General features: G+C 38.4%; 1 protein-coding gene across 12 annotated transcripts in view; it reads left to right on the plus strand.

Annotated features, from left to right (window-relative positions):
• The window catches only part of DTNA (dystrobrevin alpha), a 280781-nt gene that overhangs the window by 193082 nt on the left and 66788 nt on the right, over nt 1-20911 (plus strand). For all 12 annotated transcript variants that reach the window (XM_036874580.1, XM_036874578.1, XM_036874582.1 and 9 more), the window contains exons 6-9: nt 6402-6487; nt 13280-13434; nt 16191-16296; nt 19315-19481. In XM_036874580.1, coding sequence (XP_036730475.1) covers nt 6402-6487; nt 13280-13434; nt 16191-16296; nt 19315-19481 — 514 coding nt within the window. The remainder of the gene's footprint in view (nt 1-6401; nt 6488-13279; nt 13435-16190; nt 16297-19314; nt 19482-20911) is intronic.

The raw sequence follows: 20911 nt of genomic DNA on the forward strand, positions 1-20911 counted from the left end.
CTTGGGAACTTGGAGAAATTTTATTTTCTGTTTCTGTTGACCTAAAGCAAATAGGCTACCAGTTATTTCTCCAGAAAGGGGAGAATAAAGGGTTTATTCGGGATCAACAAGGAATTGCTATTTGGGGTCTGCAACCCTGGAGAGTCCCCACAGGGCAAGGCAAGGAGAGCACTTTTATAGAGGGGGAAAGGAAGTTGGGAGGGCTGTAGTAAACAGAGAGTCCATGGCTTTTCATTGGCTGAGTTCTTGCCAGGAAAGGAGTCTTTCTTCTTCTGGTTGGGCTCTGTTATCATCGCAGGGCAGGAGAGCGCCCCCTGCTGGCCTCCTGACTATTTAATTGAGGTTTCTGTTTATTAAATTTTTACAGTTCCAACTTCAGCCTACCATCCCAGACCTATCAGTATCTATTTGTTCTTTTTCCTTCTTGTCAAAAGTAGATTTTCCTTCCCAGACAACTTTTCCCTAAAAGTAGCATCTTAGTTAAAAGAAGTCAGTTTGTCTCTTTGTATAGTCATAGAAAAAGCCCAGCATAAAGCAGTTACTCATTTTCTGTGATGATGAGTCAAACTTTGAAGTAATGCATGTTTTTAAGACAGACACTCTACCAATCTCCATATATATATTTTAACCAAAGGGTAAGTGCTTTCCTTTTCCCATTTTCAATCAGGTATGCCGCAGGAAAATTTGAAATTTTTCAGAATGAGCAAACAAGGTATAAGGGGAAATAAACAATGTAAAGAAACATTGATTAGTCAAGCAATTTTAGTTTCTACCTTTGATAATTTGCTGGTTCTCTTAAATATCCTTTTAGGTGTTAATTAAATACCAAGATAACAGTTTAATTGGGTATTTTTGATGTCGAGCTAGAACAGGAAAGTAAAATTTGCAAAGGCAAAAGCTTCAGGATAATTGGCTTAAAAAAAATCTATTTCATGATGCCAAAAAACAAATAGTGAGGGGGAAGTGAGTAAAATATGTATATGCCTTTTGTTCTCTCTCTACATTGAAAGGGAAAACATTAAAATCAGTAAAATTTTGTTTTACTTTAAAAGTAAAATTATTCTTTCAATAAAAATGATAGGCTGGTAGTAAACTTATTTTTAAAGCTTTTACTGTACCTTTTACACTAGCAGCTTTCATTCACAAATAAAAGCTTATGTGGTCATGTCATTGCTCACTGATTCTAAGGCCCACTCTGGCCCTAAAAGTCAATGATTCTAATGGCTACACTGTAATGCTGTATCCAGTATACACTGTACACTGTAGACAGTACTCTCAAACACATTTGGCTCTGTTGCCACTTTCTTCTTTTTTTAATTTATTTTTTTATTGAAGTATAGTTGATTTACAATGTTGTGTTAGTTTCTGGTGTACAGCAAAGTGATTCAGTTTTATATATGTATTTCTTTTTCATATTCTTTTCCATATGTTTTATTACAAGATACTGAATATAGTTCCCTGTGCTATACAGTAGGTCCTTGTTGTTTATCTATTTTATATATAGTAGTTTGTATCTGCTAATCTCAAACTCCTAATGTACCCCTCCCCCACCTCCTTTCCCCTTTGGTAACCCTAAGTTTCTTTTCTATGTCTGTGAGTCTGTTTCCGCTTTGTAAACAAGTTCCTTTGTATCATTTTTTTTGGTTCCACATAAGAGTGATGTCATATGGTATTTGTCTTTCTCTTTCTGACTTACTTCACTTAGTATGATGATCTCTAGGTCTATCCATGTTGCTGCAAATGGCATTATTTCATTCTTTTTTGCAGCTGAGTAATATTCCATTGTATCTATGTACCATATCTTCTTTATCCATTCCTCTGTCAGCAGACATTTATGTTGACTCCATGTCTTGGCTACTGTGAATAGTGCTGCTATGAACATTGGGGTGCATGTATCTTTTCAAATTAGAGTTTTTCTGGATATATGTCCAGGAGTGGGATTGCTAGATCATATGGCGTCTGTTGTTTCTTGAGGTGGCAATCTGAACTACACATGAAACTGAAGGTGTGCTGCGGCCGTAGCTTTTCATAAAAGCAAGACAAGCGTGTAGACTTTGTCTAGTGCTCCTCTTGGAGCACCATTTGCCCTGCAGCATTAGGGACAATCTACGTTTTTCATCCTCAGCACACTCTGGTGGGTCTACGTCCTGAATTGTGGCCAACAGCCAACATTCCATATGTGGCATTTAACCACTTTACTCCTAGAGGCATTGCATGTACAGAACTCACTTTGGAACAATATGCCGCTTTCCTGCTCGTTTGCCCAAGACTCCTAGAAGCTTCCTGTTATCCATCCTCAAGAGCTTGACTTTTCACTTCTTAGCTACTTAAGAGATTTCACTGACTGTTCATGAGTCAAACTGTCCCAACTAAGGAAGATTCCTAATGAGAATAGCTCTTATGTTCTCCATTCAGGATGTACCAACTTCTCCCTAATTTTTGCTTCCAGTGTCAATGCCAATTCTTTTTTCACAACAAAATAGGGACACTGATCCCAAGGTGACTTTGTTTAAGTAATGGTCTTTGGTGTGGAACCTTGTCAAAGACCTTTAGAGAATCTTTCTCTTTCCACCCCTTTTCTTCATCCTGTTATATCTACTGAAAATGTTCTTTAAAAAGATCCCTTCGTATTTAACTCTTTGGTGCCTCCGTTCTCCATAGCCAAGTCCACCATCTCCACTCACTCATTCAACTCCTTAAAGGTTTATCCAGTGCCAGGGCTGAGCAAGGTCTGAACTCACCTGGTACTGGTGTGCTTCCCGCGGTGTACATTCCTGCATACCCCTGAATCCTTCTTTGTGACAGGGGTCACATTTGCAATCTGACATAGTAGCTTACATACCAATAAATTCCAGTGGCCTAATTTCACCCTTCAGTTCCTGCAAAACTCTCATTGAGCCGCCCTCCACTGGGTGATTTATCTAGATTGATTATGTCAATTTGGCAAAATAGCTCTGATACAACCACTCTTGGGTTTAATAGCAGTAATCTTGCATTTCCAGCAACAATACAGGACTGGTCATCTCCCTAGGACCTTCTGCATTAAAAGCTAAGGTTTAAGAATTCACCCATGAGCTATCATCATTTCATCCTCTGGAGAGCTCTCTGTCCCAACATCATCTGTGGTCTGTCCTCTTTCTTGAGTTAAATTGTCCTCTCTGAGTAACACTTACATATATACACTACCAAATGTAAAATGGATAGCTAGTGGGAAGCAGCTGCATAGCACAGGGAGATCAGCTCGGTGCTTTGTGACCACCTAGAAGGATGGGATAGGAAGGGTGGGAGGGAGATGCAAGAGAGAGGGGATATGGGGATATATGTATACATATGGCTGATTCACTTTGTTGTACAGCAGAAACTGACACAACATTGTAAAGCAATTAGGCTCCAATAAAGATGTGAAAAAAAATATGGAAATTAATCCTGAAATTAACCCCAGACCATTTCAAAGCACTGGGTTTTACAGATCTTGAACTACTCTAAAGTAAATGTTGAAAATGTGAACTGCATAAAAAATAAAAATAAAAAATATTGTTCTCTCTGACTCATTGAAAGAAACTTGCATTTGCTCTTGAGGTCTCACATATAATACTCTTCAATTTCTCTGCATTTTGAAGATTACTTTATCACTATATTACTCCTATTCTTCCACACTTTGTAGACTCTCCTGTTATTACTTGAACCATGTTTCAGCTTAGGAAGAGAAGCTAATTACTTCCTAAAGTAAAGTTATTGATACTTCCAGTTATCCATGCAATTGGGAATGCAGGGGATATGGAATAATTTTGAATGAGGTGGTTTTTACAAAATCATTGCATTTTTATTACAGCTACCTGCCCTAAAATTAGTGAACCACTTAATCAAAATTCTAGGGCACCTGTTATAATGATTAATAGTCATTAATTAATATAAGGAATTTATTGTTCACTAACGCTGTGTGAGACAAAGTGTGAGGCACTGGGAATTCAACTAATTGAGAGGACATAATTTCTGCCCCCAAGGATCTCACAGTGTGGAGTCGAAATACATGCAGACACGTAAATAAACAAATCAAGGTCATTCAGTGATAGGTGAGTGACAGATGCCAAATAATTGGTAAAAGTAAAGGGAAGAGTGATTGCTTCCACATCAGGGGAAGAACTGTTTTCCGAGCAGAGTGAATGATGATATTGAGCTGAGACTCCATGAATGGGTGGGAGAGTCCTGAGCAGAGCATAGCGGGAAGGGCATTGACAGGGCACTGTGGTGTGGAGTGCAACAGAAATGGTAGCAGATGAGCCTGGAGAAAACAGATAAGGTTAGAACTATATCCCGCGGGCAAACGGAGGCAACAGGGTTTTAAATAATGAAGTACCATCATCCCTCGGTATCTGCAGGGGTTTGGTTCCAGAACCTCCTACTGATACCAAAACCCGGGGATGTCTCTTACAAACAACCCCTATATCCACCCACGGTTGCTTAAATCCACAGATGCAGAACTGCGAATACAGGGCTCTGAGTGTAACATGGTCAGATCTGTGATATGAGTGTGCAAGCAGAGAGATCATTTAAGAAGTTATTACAGGGCTTCCCTGGTGGCGCGTTGGTTAAGGGTCTGCCTGCCAATGCAGGGGACACGGGTTCGAGCCCTGGTCCAGGAGGATCCCACATGCCTCAGAGCAACTGAGCCCGTGTGCCACAGCTGCTGAGCCTGCACTCTGGAGCCCGCGAGCCACAACTACTGAGCCCATGTGCCACAACTACTGAAGCCTGCACACCTGGAGCCCGTGCTCTGCAACAAGAGAAGCCACCGCAATAAGAAGCCCGCACACGGCAAGGAAGAGTAGCCCCCGCTCGCCGCAACTAGAGAAAGCTCCTGTGCAGCAATGAAGGCCCAGCACAGACAAAAATAAAATAAATACATTTATAAAAAAAAAAAAAAAGAAGTTATTACAGTGTTAAAGCAAGAGCTGATAGAAGCCATGGCAGTCGGAAGGGAAAGAATGAAGTGGGTTTAATATACAGTGAAGTGGGTATATCTAAACATTTATTTGGGTGGTAGTGAATTAAGGAAGAGCAAAAAATCAAGGGTGACCTCTTGCCCAGAATCCATTTCTGGGTAACTAGGTACATGGTGATTCTGACAACCCGAAGAGGGACTGTAGGAGGAAGAGCCGTTTAGTAGTTAAATTGGTCAGAGTATTATGAGAGGGCTTTGAAAGGTAATGAGTTCTACTTTGAACATACTTGGTTTGATGCAGGGTATCCAAGTGAAGATTTCTAATATGTAATTATGTAAGTCTGGTGCTTAGGCTTAGAAATATAAACAGGAGAGTCACTAGCATATAAGACTGGGTCAGTTTTGCATTCTGGCTAGCTGCCTTCCAGGTACTATGCTAAGAATGACAGCAACGAAGATGAATAACAAATGATTCCTCTCTGGAGTCTAGTAAGGAACAAAGACACAATAATTTATTATGTCTTATTCTTCTAATATGTCAGATATCTGAATCTTATTCGTATAAATTTCTTATTCTATATATTAAACCCTTGTCAATACAGACTCTACTTACCTTTCAGTTACATTATTATTTTAAATAACTCTTTTGATCATTCTTAAGGGTAGCAACCACCAAAGAAATGAATTACTAATATGATACGCTGTCTGGTTCCAAGGATATAATAAACAGTTTATTCCAGCTGGAAAAATCATTTAGCAGAAATATTCTACTTCTTATAGAATGACCTTTATATCACATTTTGTGAAGGACAAGTTAGTTATACCTCTTGAATCAACGAAGATTTGGCTGCTCTCATGTCATTTAGGTAGGAGAACTATTCAAAAGAGCTCTTACTTTTGCCCCTTTAAAATACCAACTCCCTTTGAAAAGTAAATGTGTCACTTTTAAGGACAGTTGGCTTGTGGGTAGGAAATGATTGTTGAAAAAAAAAGTGTGAGGAGACAGTCTCCATATTAACCCTAACCCTTTTAAAATTCAGGAATTACCTGACACACACGACTTAAGATTTTTCTGAAGCCTTGTTTAAATAAATTATAGAAACTGTGGCATCATCATACATAAAATTATTTTATGAAACCCAAAGTGAAAAGAATGTTCTGTAATTTTCATCCCCAGGTAAATAGCACATATTTCTTTGGCTACCAGTCTATGCTTTGAGCAAGGGGCATAGACAAAGAATAACTTAAAGATTCTGCAATCTCTTGAAAAAAGGAAACATCGAATAGAAGAGTTTTTCAGAAACGTGTTGAACTGTATTCATAACCTTTTTTAAAATGGATATGTTCAATAATGCATGCAGCTCTGTTGTCCTATGATTTCTACAGAACAGAAAATGTCAAACTGTGTTATTGGATGTTCTTCACATGACATCTCTTTTTTTCTATCATCATTAAACAGGGAAGGCCATGGTAAAATTTCAGTATTTGCTGTCAAAATGGCTTTAGCCACATTGTGTGGAGGGAAGATCATGGACAAATTAAGATGTAAGTTATTCTCTGCATCTCTGTTTGCTTACCCCTCCTGTATACCATGGTTTCCTCTACCCCATTCCTGCCAGGTCCCCCTGACCATTTGTGACTTTCCTCATTCTATGAGAGTTGTTTGAAATATCATCTTCATTGATCCTTGGATTTTGTCGTAGAAATGTTTTCATATTAGTTTAATGTCAATGAAATGAATGTTTTCCTTCTACGTATGGATTATTATTTTTTATAACCTGTTGAGGATCACCAGTTAGACTGTTCATGATACTAAAGTAAGATGTACATTCTTTCACATTCATTGTACTGTAGAACTGCCTCACAGGCATAAGTCCATCACCATAGGGAGATGAAGACCATGTTGGGCAACCTTCCGTTTCTCGATCATCTCAAGCCAAAGTTCCCGGCACGTTTCCTCATTCTTCTCCACCAATGCTGTTCAAATCACTGGGCACTCCAAAGTTTCCAAAGTAGACATTGCCAGGGTGTAGGCATAGGAATTATGTACAGAAACTATAAACTGAGAATTAACTGATGCCATAAAGACATGATAGCTGGAGTGTTGAGTGCTTATGGGCCTTTTGTGTACATTTTGTCACTAAATGGGGTCATTTTTTAACCAACAAAACAGTGAGAGTTTTCTGATTTGTTTGCATGTTTTAGGTAAAGAAGCTGAGACATAGAGAGTTAATCACAGATGGTACCAGGAATTGAACCCTGACTTTTTCCCCGTACACCAGTGGTTTTCAAATTTTAGTATGTATGGAGTCACCTGGAGGGCTTTTTAAAAAAATGGATTTCTGGGTCTCATTTCCAGAATTTCTGATTCAGTAGGCCTGGAGTGGGTGTATAGCAGGCAAGAATTTTCATTTCTAACTAGTTTAAAATCATGTATATGTGGCTGTTTTGAAGAAAAATTGCCATGTAACCCTCTCCCTTCCCCTAAATATTATGACTCTGAGTTATAATGCCGTATGACAAAGAGCACTGTCATGGGAATTGGGAGTCCCAGGTTGCAGACCCAGCTGTGTGACTAACTTGCTGATTATTCTGTGGAAGTCACTTCGCTTCTTTAGTCCTCAACTTCCTTCTCCATCCTAAATTTGGGGATTTTGTTAGGTACCTGTAGGGTCCCTGCTGGCTACAGGCCTCCATGACTCACGGCCTTTAGGCTCTTTTGTCACCTGCTGCCTGTCAGCTGCTGAATGTAATCTCTTGCTTCTTGATGCACCAACAGAGGAAAAATAAAGAAAGATACCGGGGTCAGGGTGGGGGGGACCTTTATTCCTTTGGAATTTCCCCAGACATGTTCCAAGAAGAGTTATGTCATTGGAGCAGTAGATAAGGGGAACCCCACATAACTACACATCTTCCCTCACTCCCAGGAACCTCCTTTCATGGACCAGCCAAGTGCAGTCAAGTTTCAGAGAAGCCCAAGCAGACCCTACAAGGTCCAGTTTAGTCTCTCTTCAGTTAGCCTGAAAGATGTAAAACTTTAAAAACATCTACCTCAGTACTTGATTGAGGATAACAGCTAAATTAGAAGGTGGCAGAAACAGTGTCCTTTTAAAAAAAATAACTTAGAGTAATCCCTAAGGCATTTCCTTCAGGGTTAGGCTAGGAAGAGAAAGTTTAGCAAAATGAACCAGGGCAGAAGAAGAAACTCCTGAGGGCCTTGCCTACTGACCTCATGTCACCATTGGCCACTTATGCTGAGGACAGTAGGTAAAGGTTTTTTTCAAAGTCTTAAGAAACATTTCCAAATACTTATTCAGTGTTAGGTACCTGGAGAAAAGGGTCCCTTAATAAAATAAGTTTGAGGAAAACTGAGAAAACCAGTTTTCTGCGCTTCAGAACTCCTCAGAGCCTTTCACGAACCAGGTTAATGTTATGCCATCAAGGACCCAGGTGCTTTCCATCTTTCTACTCAGCTCTCCTCTGTGTCAGATTTTATCCTTCTCCTGAAGGTAAAAGGGGGTACAGCAATTTCAGGAGTCACACCCACTCCAGAGGCCCCCCAGCCCTTACGTCTCATGGCCAGGGTGGCATCACAGACCAATTACTACATCAACCACTGCTGACAGGATAGGAATGCCAATGATGGTCAGGGAGTCTTCCAGCCATTCTCACCTCCTGGGCTGAGAAGGGCCACTGCTTTCCCATAGCCCAGGAAGAAATTTGGGGCCAATAAAGCTGAAGGGGATGGTTGTTAGGTAAGCAACAAACGACATCAGCACAGTTACAAAATTCAAGATTTAACTAAGTGTTCGAGCAGATCTTTACCACTTGTCAAATCCCTCAAAGTTCTCCCGCAAGTCTGGGATTTCAAAGCAAACAGTGTAACTGCTCCAGTGCTGTTTTCCCACCCCATCCCATCATTCACCAAATACCCACGATCAGTGAGCAAAGCATGCATGCATTCCAGTGGCCAAAGTCAATCCTCTGCAGCTCAGTGAAAGAAGTCACAAATGCACGAGTCCCATTGGAAAGAAACTGTTCTCCAGTGTGCAGAAATAAGCTTCAGAGAGTCACAAATTCTGTAGAGAAACAGACTGTGTGATCACGACATTTCATGGTACCTTCTGGCAGAGCAGCAGACCTGAACGTACCCCAGTTCTCTGAATGAGGAGTCACTCTTTATATAGTTAATCCCAGAAAGGTAGTTTTAATGGTTTCCAGGTAAGTCAGTTGAAAGCAATTTGGCCAAAAACAATTTAGCTAAAAGCCGTTTGGTTGGAAGAACCTCTCCAAAATGTTAATCAGAAATGAGTATCCTTAGTCACCAATATTTCAGTGATTGAATGAACAAATTGAATTGTTCAAACAGAATGAACAATGTTCATTGGCTGAATGAACAAATATGGGCAAATCCACCCACAGACAGCCATGGTTGACTCTTTTTTCTTTTTTTGACTTTTTTTTTAATAGATCTTTATTGGGGTATAATTGCTTCACAATACTGTGTTAGTTTCTGTTGTACAACAAAGTGAATCAGCCGTATGCATACATATATCCCCATATCCCCTCCCTCTTGCGTCTCCCTCCCACCCTCCCTATCCCACCCCTCTGGGTGGTCACAAAGCACCGAGCTGATCTCCCTGTGCTATGCTGCTGCTTCCCACTAGCTATCTATTTTACATTCAGTAGTGTATATATGTCCATGCCACTCTCTCACTTTGTCCCAGCTTACCCCTCCACAGCAAGCATCATACTCAATGGTGAAAAACTGAAAGCATTTCCACTAAGATCAGGAACAAGGCAAGGATGTCCACTCTTGCAACTCTTAGTCAACATAGTTTTGGAAGTCCTAGCCGTGTCAATCAGAAGAAAAAGAAATAAAAGGAATACAAATTTGAAGAAAAGTAAAACTGTCACTGTTTGCAGATGACATGATACTATACATAGAGAATCCTAAAGATGCCACCAGAAAACTACTAGAACTAATCAGTGAATTTGGTAAGGTTGCAGGATACCAAATTAATGCACAGAAATCTCTGGCTTTCCTATACATCAACAACGAAAAATCAGAAAGAGAAATTAAGGAAACACTCCCATTTGCCATGGTTGACTCTTGGTAAGTGGAATTGTGGGTTTTCTTTAGTCTTCTTTTGCTGGCTTGCATTTAATCATAAAACAGGCGGAGTAATGATTTTATAATAAGCATTGCTTTTATAATAAGAAAAATAAAATGAAAGGATATGGAACGTCTTGGGATTTTCCTTCTTTAAATTCTAATTCACTTTAACCCAATATGCCAACTGCGCTTGTTTGGCAGTTTTCCTATTTTTGTGGATAGGAATGAAAGAGATTTAGTTCATTCCAACTAGCCCCTTCATGTTGGAGAACACAGGGCAAGAATTGTTGGCTGAAAATAATTTAGAAATTTTAAAAAGCAGAAAAGTAGAAAACAGCAGAAATTTTAAAGCTGAGTTTTAAAAGCTGCTTTAAATGCATTAAAAGGAACAACAACCCCCATGTTGCATCCCAATTTCCAGTGCTCAGGTCCACCAGGAACCAGTATGCAGGGTGTTCATCAGGCACCCCAGGCAGCAGAGAGTGTGAGGGTGCTCCCTGCAGGCATGGGACATAGCTACCTATACATAAATGGACCTAATATAATACATTCTGTTTCTGTCAAAGTGGTTTTGGTCTGATTATAGGCTGTTAAGGATCTTAAGGAATTCTGAATCCAATGCAATAAGCCTGGAAAGTCAGGTGCTATTCTAAAGCTTCTGGGGAGGGCTTGTTTATGGCAAACACCTTGTTTTTCCTGAGTTTCTATTACTGAACAGGTTGTTCGGCCTCCAAGCTTACCTCCAGGGTGATATTTCTAACTTGCTGGCCTGCCTTTAATTCTTCAGTACCTCCTTCATTACTGATTGTTCTTTATACTTGGCCTAGAAGTCCCTTTTGTAAGGAAATCTTCCCTGACTCACTCCCCCCTCTAGGAACCCTCTCTCTGAGCTCCTGCTGCACCCTGTACACCCTACTGCCCCTGTACTCACACCACCTTGTCACCGTACATGATGTCGTGTCATCCAGGATGCAAGCACATCTCTGTCATCCCCAACAGACTGGGACCTCCCAGAGGGCAAGAACTATGTCCTGATTTTTCTGTATAACCATGGCTTAGCGCAATTTCATGTTTATTAGGTGCCAAGTTAATTTTAGTTTAATAAATCAATGAATGTAAGTTCTTCTGAAGTATCATTGTAAGGTGCTGCAGGAAACACAAAGGTAATTTAGGCTATGATTTGGAACCTTATAGAACAGTCCTATCGGGGAGGCAAAGTCTAAACATACAAGGTAAATGGCAGAAAAGTGTGATATAAAATTAATAATAAAAACAGATAACATTTCTGTACCATATACTAGGTGCCAAGCATGCATCCGTGTGCTTTACATCTAGTAACTAGCTTAATCCTTGAAACAGCCATCTATATTATATAGATACACATATATTTCATGTTATAAGCATATGACATATATATGTGTATATATATATGAGTGTATATATATATATATATATATATATATATATATATATATATATATATATTAAAAAAACAGAGGGCCCAAAATTAAGGTACAAACACATACCATGTTGAGAGCTTCCTCAGAGTCCCCTCATTTCTTTATAAAAACCTGAGTGGTCATGAACAGCCACTTGCCTTTAATCCCAGGGACTTAGCCCTAGTTTGGCTATTGCTTAGTAGAACTTTATCAGTACAAATGAATTTAATATTAGCTTCAAGTTTGTGAAAGGTCACTGTTGGTACCCCTTCTGCTTTTACTCTAGTTAGAGATGTTGTTTAAATTATTTCAGTGGGAGATTTGAAAAGCCTAAGCTACTTTTCAAAATGTGCCCTGGCCTAGAAAATCCAAATCTAAAAGTTCATCAGGATGACCAAATTATAGTTAACCGCCTGGCTCCCGAACAAACAACGTGGCAGCTTTAATGAGAACGTACACTTACTTCTTCAAGGTTTCTTCTTCCTCCTTTTGATTGGAATTCTTGAGTTTCTATATTTGGAATTATACAAGAGTTTTGTTTTTTGCTTTTTGGTTTTTTTTTGCTGTTGGCAACTTCTTTTTTTGACTAGTTATAATGAAACACGAGAGATGAAATTCACTAAGTAAACAATATTGTGAAAGTGAATGAGAACAACATTAATTTTTGTTGCTCATGTAGAATTTCTGTAGCTTCATAATTGATTAACTATTTTAAACACAATAGAAACCCTTTGTAAGTGGACTATTTAAAGAAAATGAGAGCCAATTCACATCCTCAAAACAAAATCCAATAAAAGCCTATAATATGCTTAACATCTGGCTGCGGTGTAAAACAATGTCCCCACATTACATTTTGACCTTGAAAAATTAAGTCCAAAATGAGTAGAGGTAGCATATTGACTTTACAACAGTTTATCCCAGCAGCTGTGCTGGCCTAGTTACAATCTAGCATGGTGACAAACCATATAATAGCCAACCCTTTCCTTCCAATAGTGATCTCCACAGAGGAATTATAGAGTACCTTGGGAAATTATGCCAGTAATATTCATTAAGTGCCCACAGTGGCAGAAACTGAAGAAAAGAGGTTCAGTGAAGCCAGTGGCTCTGCTGAGAATAATCTGGAACCCTGACTTTACCTCACTGATCGTCGGCAAGGCCAGGCTTCCTCTTGACTGCATGAGGCAAAAGACCCTTCCCCATAAATCAATTGCCTTCCACCCAGAACACTATGATTTATAGGAAGTTTTCTGCTTCTGTGGGAAGTTAATCAAGTGTTTTCATTGCATCCTTATCCCCATTATGTCTTTCATTTTTCAATATCTTAAACCAAAATCCAAACGTTTTAGTGACAATATAGACGGGTAAATAGCTAGCTTGCTAGATACACACACACCCTAACATTGTCGTAATATTTTCATTGTGTATTTCAAAAGAAGTCAGCATATTTCTCACACGTACAAAAATTCCTCCCGTTGAGTTATATATGAGTTGATAATTGACCTCAAGCTAAAAATGTGATGTTCTCTGTCTTATCAAAATATGCTAATTTTATCCAAGTTACTAGTTAATGCTGTATGCCAGAATCATCTACAGAAAGACACCAGAGAAAACACCATGCCAGGAATATCTCAGCATAAAAACTAGCTTTCATATTATTCTTTCATAATAAATTACATATTTAGTTTCTGCCACATTTTTTGTTATTTGCAGTAGATACGTTGAACTAAAACAGTGGGGAATCTTTATGTGATGAATAAAGATCTTTCCTTTTCCATCCATCAGATATTTTCTCAATGATTTCTGACTCCAGTGGGGTGATGGTTTATGGACGATACGATCAGTTCCTGCGGGAAGTTCTCAAACTACCCACAGCAGTGTTTGAAGGGCCTTCATTTGGTTACACAGAACAGTCAGCTAGATCCTGTTTCTCTCAACAGGTAGGAGAAAACTTGCTTAAGGAAGTGTCTCTCGGTGGCTGTTTTCCTGTGTGTCACTCCAAGTCACTACTTCTTCATGGTAACTTGCAACGTATCTTCCAGCTTCTGAGAAATGACCTCTGAGTCAGTAACTGAACTCAACACATTTGGATAATAATAATAGGTGGTGTTTCCTGACCATGAGCCAGGCATCATGCTAAATTCTTAATTTGCATTGTCTAATTTAATCCCTACAACAACGCTATACCCTCGGAAACATTATTACCACCACACTATCAAAAGGGCTGAATTGTTACTCAGCCTCACATGAAACACGAGTCTGACCCAGCACCGAGCTTCACCAATGTTTAGCAAAGGAGACAAGAAAGGAATCACAGCACATGCCCCATGCCATCTGGGAGGCCCTAAATCTTCCACTAAATTGGGGCTCAGAGCAACATGTTTTAACTGGGGGTGGTAAAAGTCAGCCAAGGGAAGCTGCTTAGTTTTGGGGGACTCTCTGTGTTTATATCTCTCCAGTCATGTGGAAAATCTACATGTCTAGAACTATTCTAAAGCACAGCATAGTGGAGATTTAGACATCCATAAACCGAAGATTTGTTTACAATTTTTAAAAATCCGAACTAACCAAGTATGTCCTCTAAAAGGATCCCTTAAATAAGAAATCAGTGCTTAGCAGCCACTGAAAAGCTGCATTTACCTCCAGCTAGTACACCTCATCTGTCTATCTATCTGTCTGTTTACTTGGTGATCTAAGAGGTCAAAGGTGGTGCCTCAGGCATCCCTGCAGGGCATGGGTTTATATAGAATTATAAATGTATCCATACACTCAATAAGAGAAGGGATGGCTTGATACTTTAAGTATCAAACTCTACTCCCCCTGGGGGGTCGGGGGGGGAGGGGGAGGATGGGGTCTCACCCAGGAAACCTGTCTGACCTTTCCCACGCCCTCACCCCCAGGCTGGCTTAGATACCTGGCCTCTGTCCCCAGCTAAAGCGTACTCCTCTTTGGAGTTCCCTTTCCCTTTCGAGTTGGTGACCTCAGAATGGACCCATTCACCTAAGCCTCCCTCTGTACAACTTCTTCACCCAGAACTTCTCATCAGTCACCAAGTCCTACTGATTTCACCTTCTAGAATTTTCTCAGATCTCTCCTCATCATCCTCGATTGCCTGGCCTCTTGCATTAAACCCCAAACTGATCTCTCTGCCCCTGGATTTACTTGTTTGTACCTTTGTTGATTTTAGGTAGTGCATTGTAGAATCCTCAGGAAATATACTAATGCCTCCGAATATTTCTCATTAAAAGTCAGCCAGAATAATAGGACTTTTTTAATCTAATAGGATTTATATATTCAAAAAAACTATATAGGATGTTGCATTGCTCAAAATTCCTTTTGAAATATCCTAGAGACTGCCCATTATATAATCTTTTATATACCCTCAATGATGAGAAATTTATATATGTGGAAATCATAGTAGCATTTTTTGACTTCCAGGAGTGATTTTTAGCCAGTATGATGAATGGTCAAAATGGATAAAATCATGTGAAGTACAAAAAGAGGCAACACTAATAAAAATAATAAGACCAGTTTATTTTTGTGCTTCATAAACTGGCTATAGCAGCAGTTCGAATGATGAAATTCCAAAATTGTTTTAATTGCTTCATTGCAAAGCCACCCCAAACGATTGTTTTGAAACACAGTATTATTTTAGACATATGAATTGTAGTAGCTTTTGAAAAAATACTGTCTCATTACTTACACTTTATATGATTTATCTTTTAATAATAATGCTAATAACAACCCTATAAAAAGCTTATTTAGTATTATGAGGTAAAGCTAAAACTGTAAATATCTGCCAATAAGAAAACATTAATAGAAGGGTACCAAAACAGTTGTTTTGTGAATTACAAGGACAAGTGTAAGGTTTAAGCCTTGAAAAGGCACTGTAGCTCTTCAGGGCTAATTTCTTATCTAAAAATATAAAACTATCCCATCCACCTTGATATTCTAATTCAAAAATTTAAATAAAATAGTGATTTTTGCATGTAAATTTTTTGTCATTCATACTATGAAAATATCATATATTAATATAACTTCTTATTTTTTCATTTTGAAAGAAGCTTATAGATAAAATACATTTCTTTTCTGCATCAGAAAAGCCCAGGATAATGACACAGAAGCCAACTGAATTGTAAGAAAAGATACATAAAGAAAGTAGAGAAGAGAATTTTTTTTTAATTTAGAGTGTTCTTTTCTAACAGGGAAGGATAGCTCCCTCCGAACAGGATTCACTCCTAATCTTGTATAGCAGAACCATTCACATTAACCACAAAATATTTAGTCCTTATGGAAGTTGAGGAGCTTTGAAAGGGAAGCTGTTCTACAAATTTAGAAGACTGATACGGGAATTGTCGAGTGTGCCGTGATGTACTATTGGGTAAAATTTTATGGAGAATGTCTACTCTCCATCTTTCCTCATCATTTTCATACTGTCCCTCATGTATGAAAATGATCCCCTCAGAATTGTTTTTCTCCTTGTGATAATATTGACTCAACCTCAGTGGAGATAATCCAGTCCTATGTAGGCTTAAATATAAAAAGCATTCAATGTTTTGAACTAGTTTCAAGCTCTGTTTCTTTATGTATTAGGGGTTAATTGAATGTCTTGTTTCTTCTATCTCAAATGATATTTACATAGCAGGTAAATTAAGATTATTCTTGGTTCTAAATTTTTATGGGTTTTTTGATGCAGAAAAAAGTCACCTTAAATGGTTTCTTGGACACGCTCATGTCAGATCCTCCCCCGCAGTGCCTGGTCTGGCTGCCTCTTCTGCATCGACTGGCAAATGTAGAAAACGGTGAGTAGTTCCTACCGAGGCAACTTTTTTAGCCTTTTTTTAAAATTGAAGTATAATTGATTTACAATGTTGCATTAGTTTCATGTGTACAACAAAGTGATTCAGGTATATATATACATATAAAACAAAATATATCTTCTTTTCCCTTATAGGTTATTACAAAATATTGAGTATAATTCCTGTGGTATACAGTAGGTCCTTGTTGGTTATCTATTTTAAATATGGGAATGTGTATATGTTAATGTACATATAAATAACCTATATGTATATGTTAATCCCAAACTCCTAAGGCAATTTTTTTAATTACCGAAATTAGGCCATCAAGTCTATAGTTATTAAGCCAAGGTCATTGTTTTAGGGAGGTCTATTTAGTACTGAATTTTAATAGAACTAACCTGTCTCCCTCATCAGTAAGGCCTTATAGGTGCACTGCAAAATTAGGACTGTCCGTTCTAAAAATTTATTAAATCTCACAGTCTACCTCTCAGTTACAAATCCGGTGTGGCTTAAAAACTTACTGTAATGGAAAGAGAACCTCAGTAAGGAATGTGACATTTTCTAGTATTTGTTTTAGGTATGAACTTCTACTGTTGGTATACCTGGCATTGACTATTTCTTCCTAGGCACTCCATCAGGAATAGGTGGAGGAGATAGAAAAAAATTGGATGGTTGCACCTTGCTAATCTTTAGTCATATGCTCCAAATTGTAAGCTTTCAATGGTTGTAGTTATGTAAAAGAAATGAGTAATGTAACGTTTGTCACATGCTTTTGTTTTTATAAAAGCAAGTATTTCTATGTTAAAAGTAATTACTCTTGGCATATCCAAACTTAAATATAAAATACAGTTCAGAACAAGGTTTAAAGAAATTTAAACATGGAACAATTCAGTGCCTCCATCTGATTTTTAGATGTTATTATTTACTGTTTAATTTAACTCTGGGAATTCTCTAGCCTTAAATAGAAAATAATTTATCTCCTATCTCTTACTAGAATCTTAACTTCTACACATCTCTTTAATATACATTGGGGTTAAAGTTAGCTTATTTTAGATTCCCATTTAGAACATCTGGCATCTGCAATAATTATCTCCCTTAGTTAAAGTTATAAATCTATCCTGTTCTGCTCATGGAGAAGATTTAAAGAATGAACTTACTAGTTTCTCTGTAAGCACTACCAATCGTAGATTTTTTTTTTTATGCTTCTTACTCATCTGCTAGAGCAAAGAGCAATCAAGGTCCAGATCATGCAGGATGAGTTCATATTACTGTTTTGCAGTTTAAGAACTAGTCATTTTCCAATTATAAAGTTGTCGTTTCATGCCTTCTCTCTCAGCATTTCCTGTTGCAGGAAATGAGTTCCTTAGGCCCTGTCCCAGAACAGTTGTCCCTAGATTCAAGTCTCACTTCAGCCTTTCCCAGGAGCCAGAAAAAGGGGATATGATACTGGTTCAGAAGACAATGTGTTCAAAACTGGTTATGTCTTTGTTTTTACAATTTACTTTTCATCTTTATTTATTTATTTATTTATTTATTTTTGCATTATGGTTCACTTTTTTTTTTTAACATCTTTATTGGAGTATAATTGCTTTACAATAGTGTGTTAGTTTCTGCTTTATAACAAAGTGAATCAGCCACACATACACACATATTCCCATATCTCTTCCCTCTTGCATCTCCCTCCCTCCCACCCTCCCCATCCCACCCCTCCAGGTGATCACAAAGCACCAAGCTGATCTCCCTGTGCTATGCAGCTGCTTCCCAGTAGCTATCTATTTTACGTTTGGTAGTGTATATATGTCCATGCCACTCTCTCACTTTGTCACATCTCACCCCACCCCCTCCCCATATCCTCAAGTCCATTCTCTAGTAGGTCTGTGTCTTTATTCCCGTCTTGCCACTAGGCTCTTCATGACCTTTTTTTTTTTCCCTTAGATTCCATATATATGTGTTAGCATACTGTATTTGTTTTTCTCTTTCTGACTTACTTCACTCTGTATGACAGACTCTAACTCCATCCACCTCACTACAAATAACTCCATTTCATTTCTTTTTATGGCTGAGTAATATTTCATTGTATATATGTGCCACATCTTCTTTATCCATTCATCCGATGATGGACACTTAGGTTGCTTCCATGTCCTGGCTATTGTAAATAGAACTGCAATGAACATTTTGGTACATGACTCTTTTTGAATTTTATTTGCATTATTTTCCCTGTCTGGTTAGCCAGAGTATAAGTTTACCAAAAGCATGAATTGTTCTTATTGTTGTTGATATCTTTAGCTCATAACATGCAGTTACTTGGATTCAAATCTCAAATATTTTACCTTGCCTGCTTTATAATTCAAATTTTCTGCCAAAGAAAGTTGTGTCTCTTGAACTATCTGACTTAGAACTGTATTCAGACAACTTACTCATCTCTTTGGGCCCTATCCATCTGCCTCTTGGGAAATTTAAAAAAAAAAATCTGTTAAATGAAAGCAGTGTCACTCATTAAATAAGCCCATTAGCTACTCCATTTTTTTAAAAAGTAACTCAATTCTCCCATCCAGTTTTTCTACTCTTCTTCCATTTGCCTTTCTTTCTTCTTCCTCTCATTTTCCATTTCTCTCATATTTGCTCTCAACCCACTGAACAATCAGCTGTGTTCATCCATTGTGCTTCTGAGTCTTCCGTGAGCTGTGCTGATCTCCTGGAGACAGAGAGCATTTGGCAGAAAGGCGAGCCAGTTTGGGTAATTTATAGTCTTATAGTATAAGGGACGGGAGTAAGAAGAGATTTGCCATTAAAAGAACCCCTATCCTCCATCCCCTTCTGTTTCTCCCACCTCCACACACATGCTGGAAAAGGGTAGTGAGAGTCTAGGAATAAACTAAATGCTCCTCTCGGTGAAAACTGACTATCATCGGAAATCATGGCGCACAGCAGAAAAATGCAATTTTTGTTGGACTGTATTTTTCCTTCTTCTGGCTCATACTTTTGTTTTCTTGCTTTTTTCTTCATTACCTTGCCCCTCAGTCTTCCATCCAGTTGAGTGTTCGTACTGCCACAGTGAGAGTATGATGGGATTTCGCTACCGATGCCAACAGTGTCACAATTACCAGCTCTGTCAGGACTGCTTCTGGAGGGGACATGCCGGTGGTTCCCATAGCAACCAGCACCAAATGAAAGAGTACACGTCCTGGGTAAGGCAAGGTCCAGGCAATACTTACAGTTGGATGTGTGAGTGTCGTCCAGAATGCAAGGGAACGGCAAGCATGGTGACTGAATCAAGCGACACACTTACCTTCTCCTCTCGCATTCCCTCCTTCCCCTCCCACTCCCCATCTTACTGGGACCTCTTACTTACTGTGTCTGAACCCAGTGTAGCTTCCTAAGGCTTAAAATATAGGAAGACTCAAATGATATTACTTCTTGGAATATAGATAATTCAGTATCGATTTAGGTAACAACCAAACAGCAAGCACCTTCTGGAACATAATCTCATTTTCACAGTAAGTTAAGGTTCTTTTCGAGTTTGGGGGTGGTTTGTGGGAATTGCCTAAAAAATATTGTTAGTTAGATTCTGGAGTTGTCTTAAGTGCATGACTGGAACATGAAGGAAAGACCTGTGAGCGTGTGGGCTTAAGGATGCTGTTTCATTCTACTTTTTTAGAGGAGGGGGAGATTTTAGAAAATCATCTTTTCATGAGTAGTGCAAGTGACTAACTTGCTGGAGGTGACCTGTGATACTAACCTGCTAAAGGTGACCTGTCCGTGTGATGAAAGTGTTCTCAGGAGCACGTGGCACTGAGTCTGTGGGAGGAATTTGACTCCGTGAGCTTGCTGTTCAGGTGGTTTACAGTTTGCTGACCTCTGCTTCAGTTAAACTCAAAGACCAGATCCAGTGATGTTGTTCTGATGCTTCTGTGAAAGTATTACTCTATGTACAGATGATTTTTCTTGGAGTGTGCCATCAGCCCTGCCAACTCCTCTTGGAATAGTTCTATCACAAGAAAATGCAGACATTTTTAAAGTATTTTTTCTATATTTTAATGTGTCTCAAATCAACCTATAGTCTTTACTTAAAGAGTAACTCATTTTGTTTTTAAAAAGGTCTTCAGATATGCATTTTAATTGAAGTATAGTTTATTTACAATGTTGTGTTAGTTTCAGGTATACAGCAAAGTGATTCAGTTATACATATATGTATAATACATATAATATATATATTCTCTTTCAGATTCTTTCCCATATAGGTTATTACAAAATATTGAGTATAGTTCCCTGTGCTATACAGTAGGTCTTTGTTGTTTATCTATTTTATATATAGTAATGTGTATATGTTAATCCCAAATTCCTAATTTATCCCTCCCTGCCCACCTTTCCCCTTTGGTAACCATAGTTTATTTTCTATGTCTGTGAGTGTGTTTCTGTTTTGTAAATAAGTTCATTTGTATCATTTTTTTTAGATTCCACATAGAATTAATATCATATGATATTTGTCTTTCTCTGTCTGACTTACTTCACTTAGTATGATAATCCCCAGGTCCATCCATGTTACTGCAAATGGCATTATTTCATTCTTCTTTATGGCTGAGTAGTGAGAATATACATTTTAAATCAGGATGTTCTT

The sequence above is a fragment of the Balaenoptera musculus genome, chromosome 14 (genome assembly GCF_009873245.2).
Source record: "Balaenoptera musculus isolate JJ_BM4_2016_0621 chromosome 14, mBalMus1.pri.v3, whole genome shotgun sequence".
NCBI classification, from domain to species: Eukaryota; Metazoa; Chordata; class Mammalia; order Artiodactyla; family Balaenopteridae; genus Balaenoptera; species Balaenoptera musculus.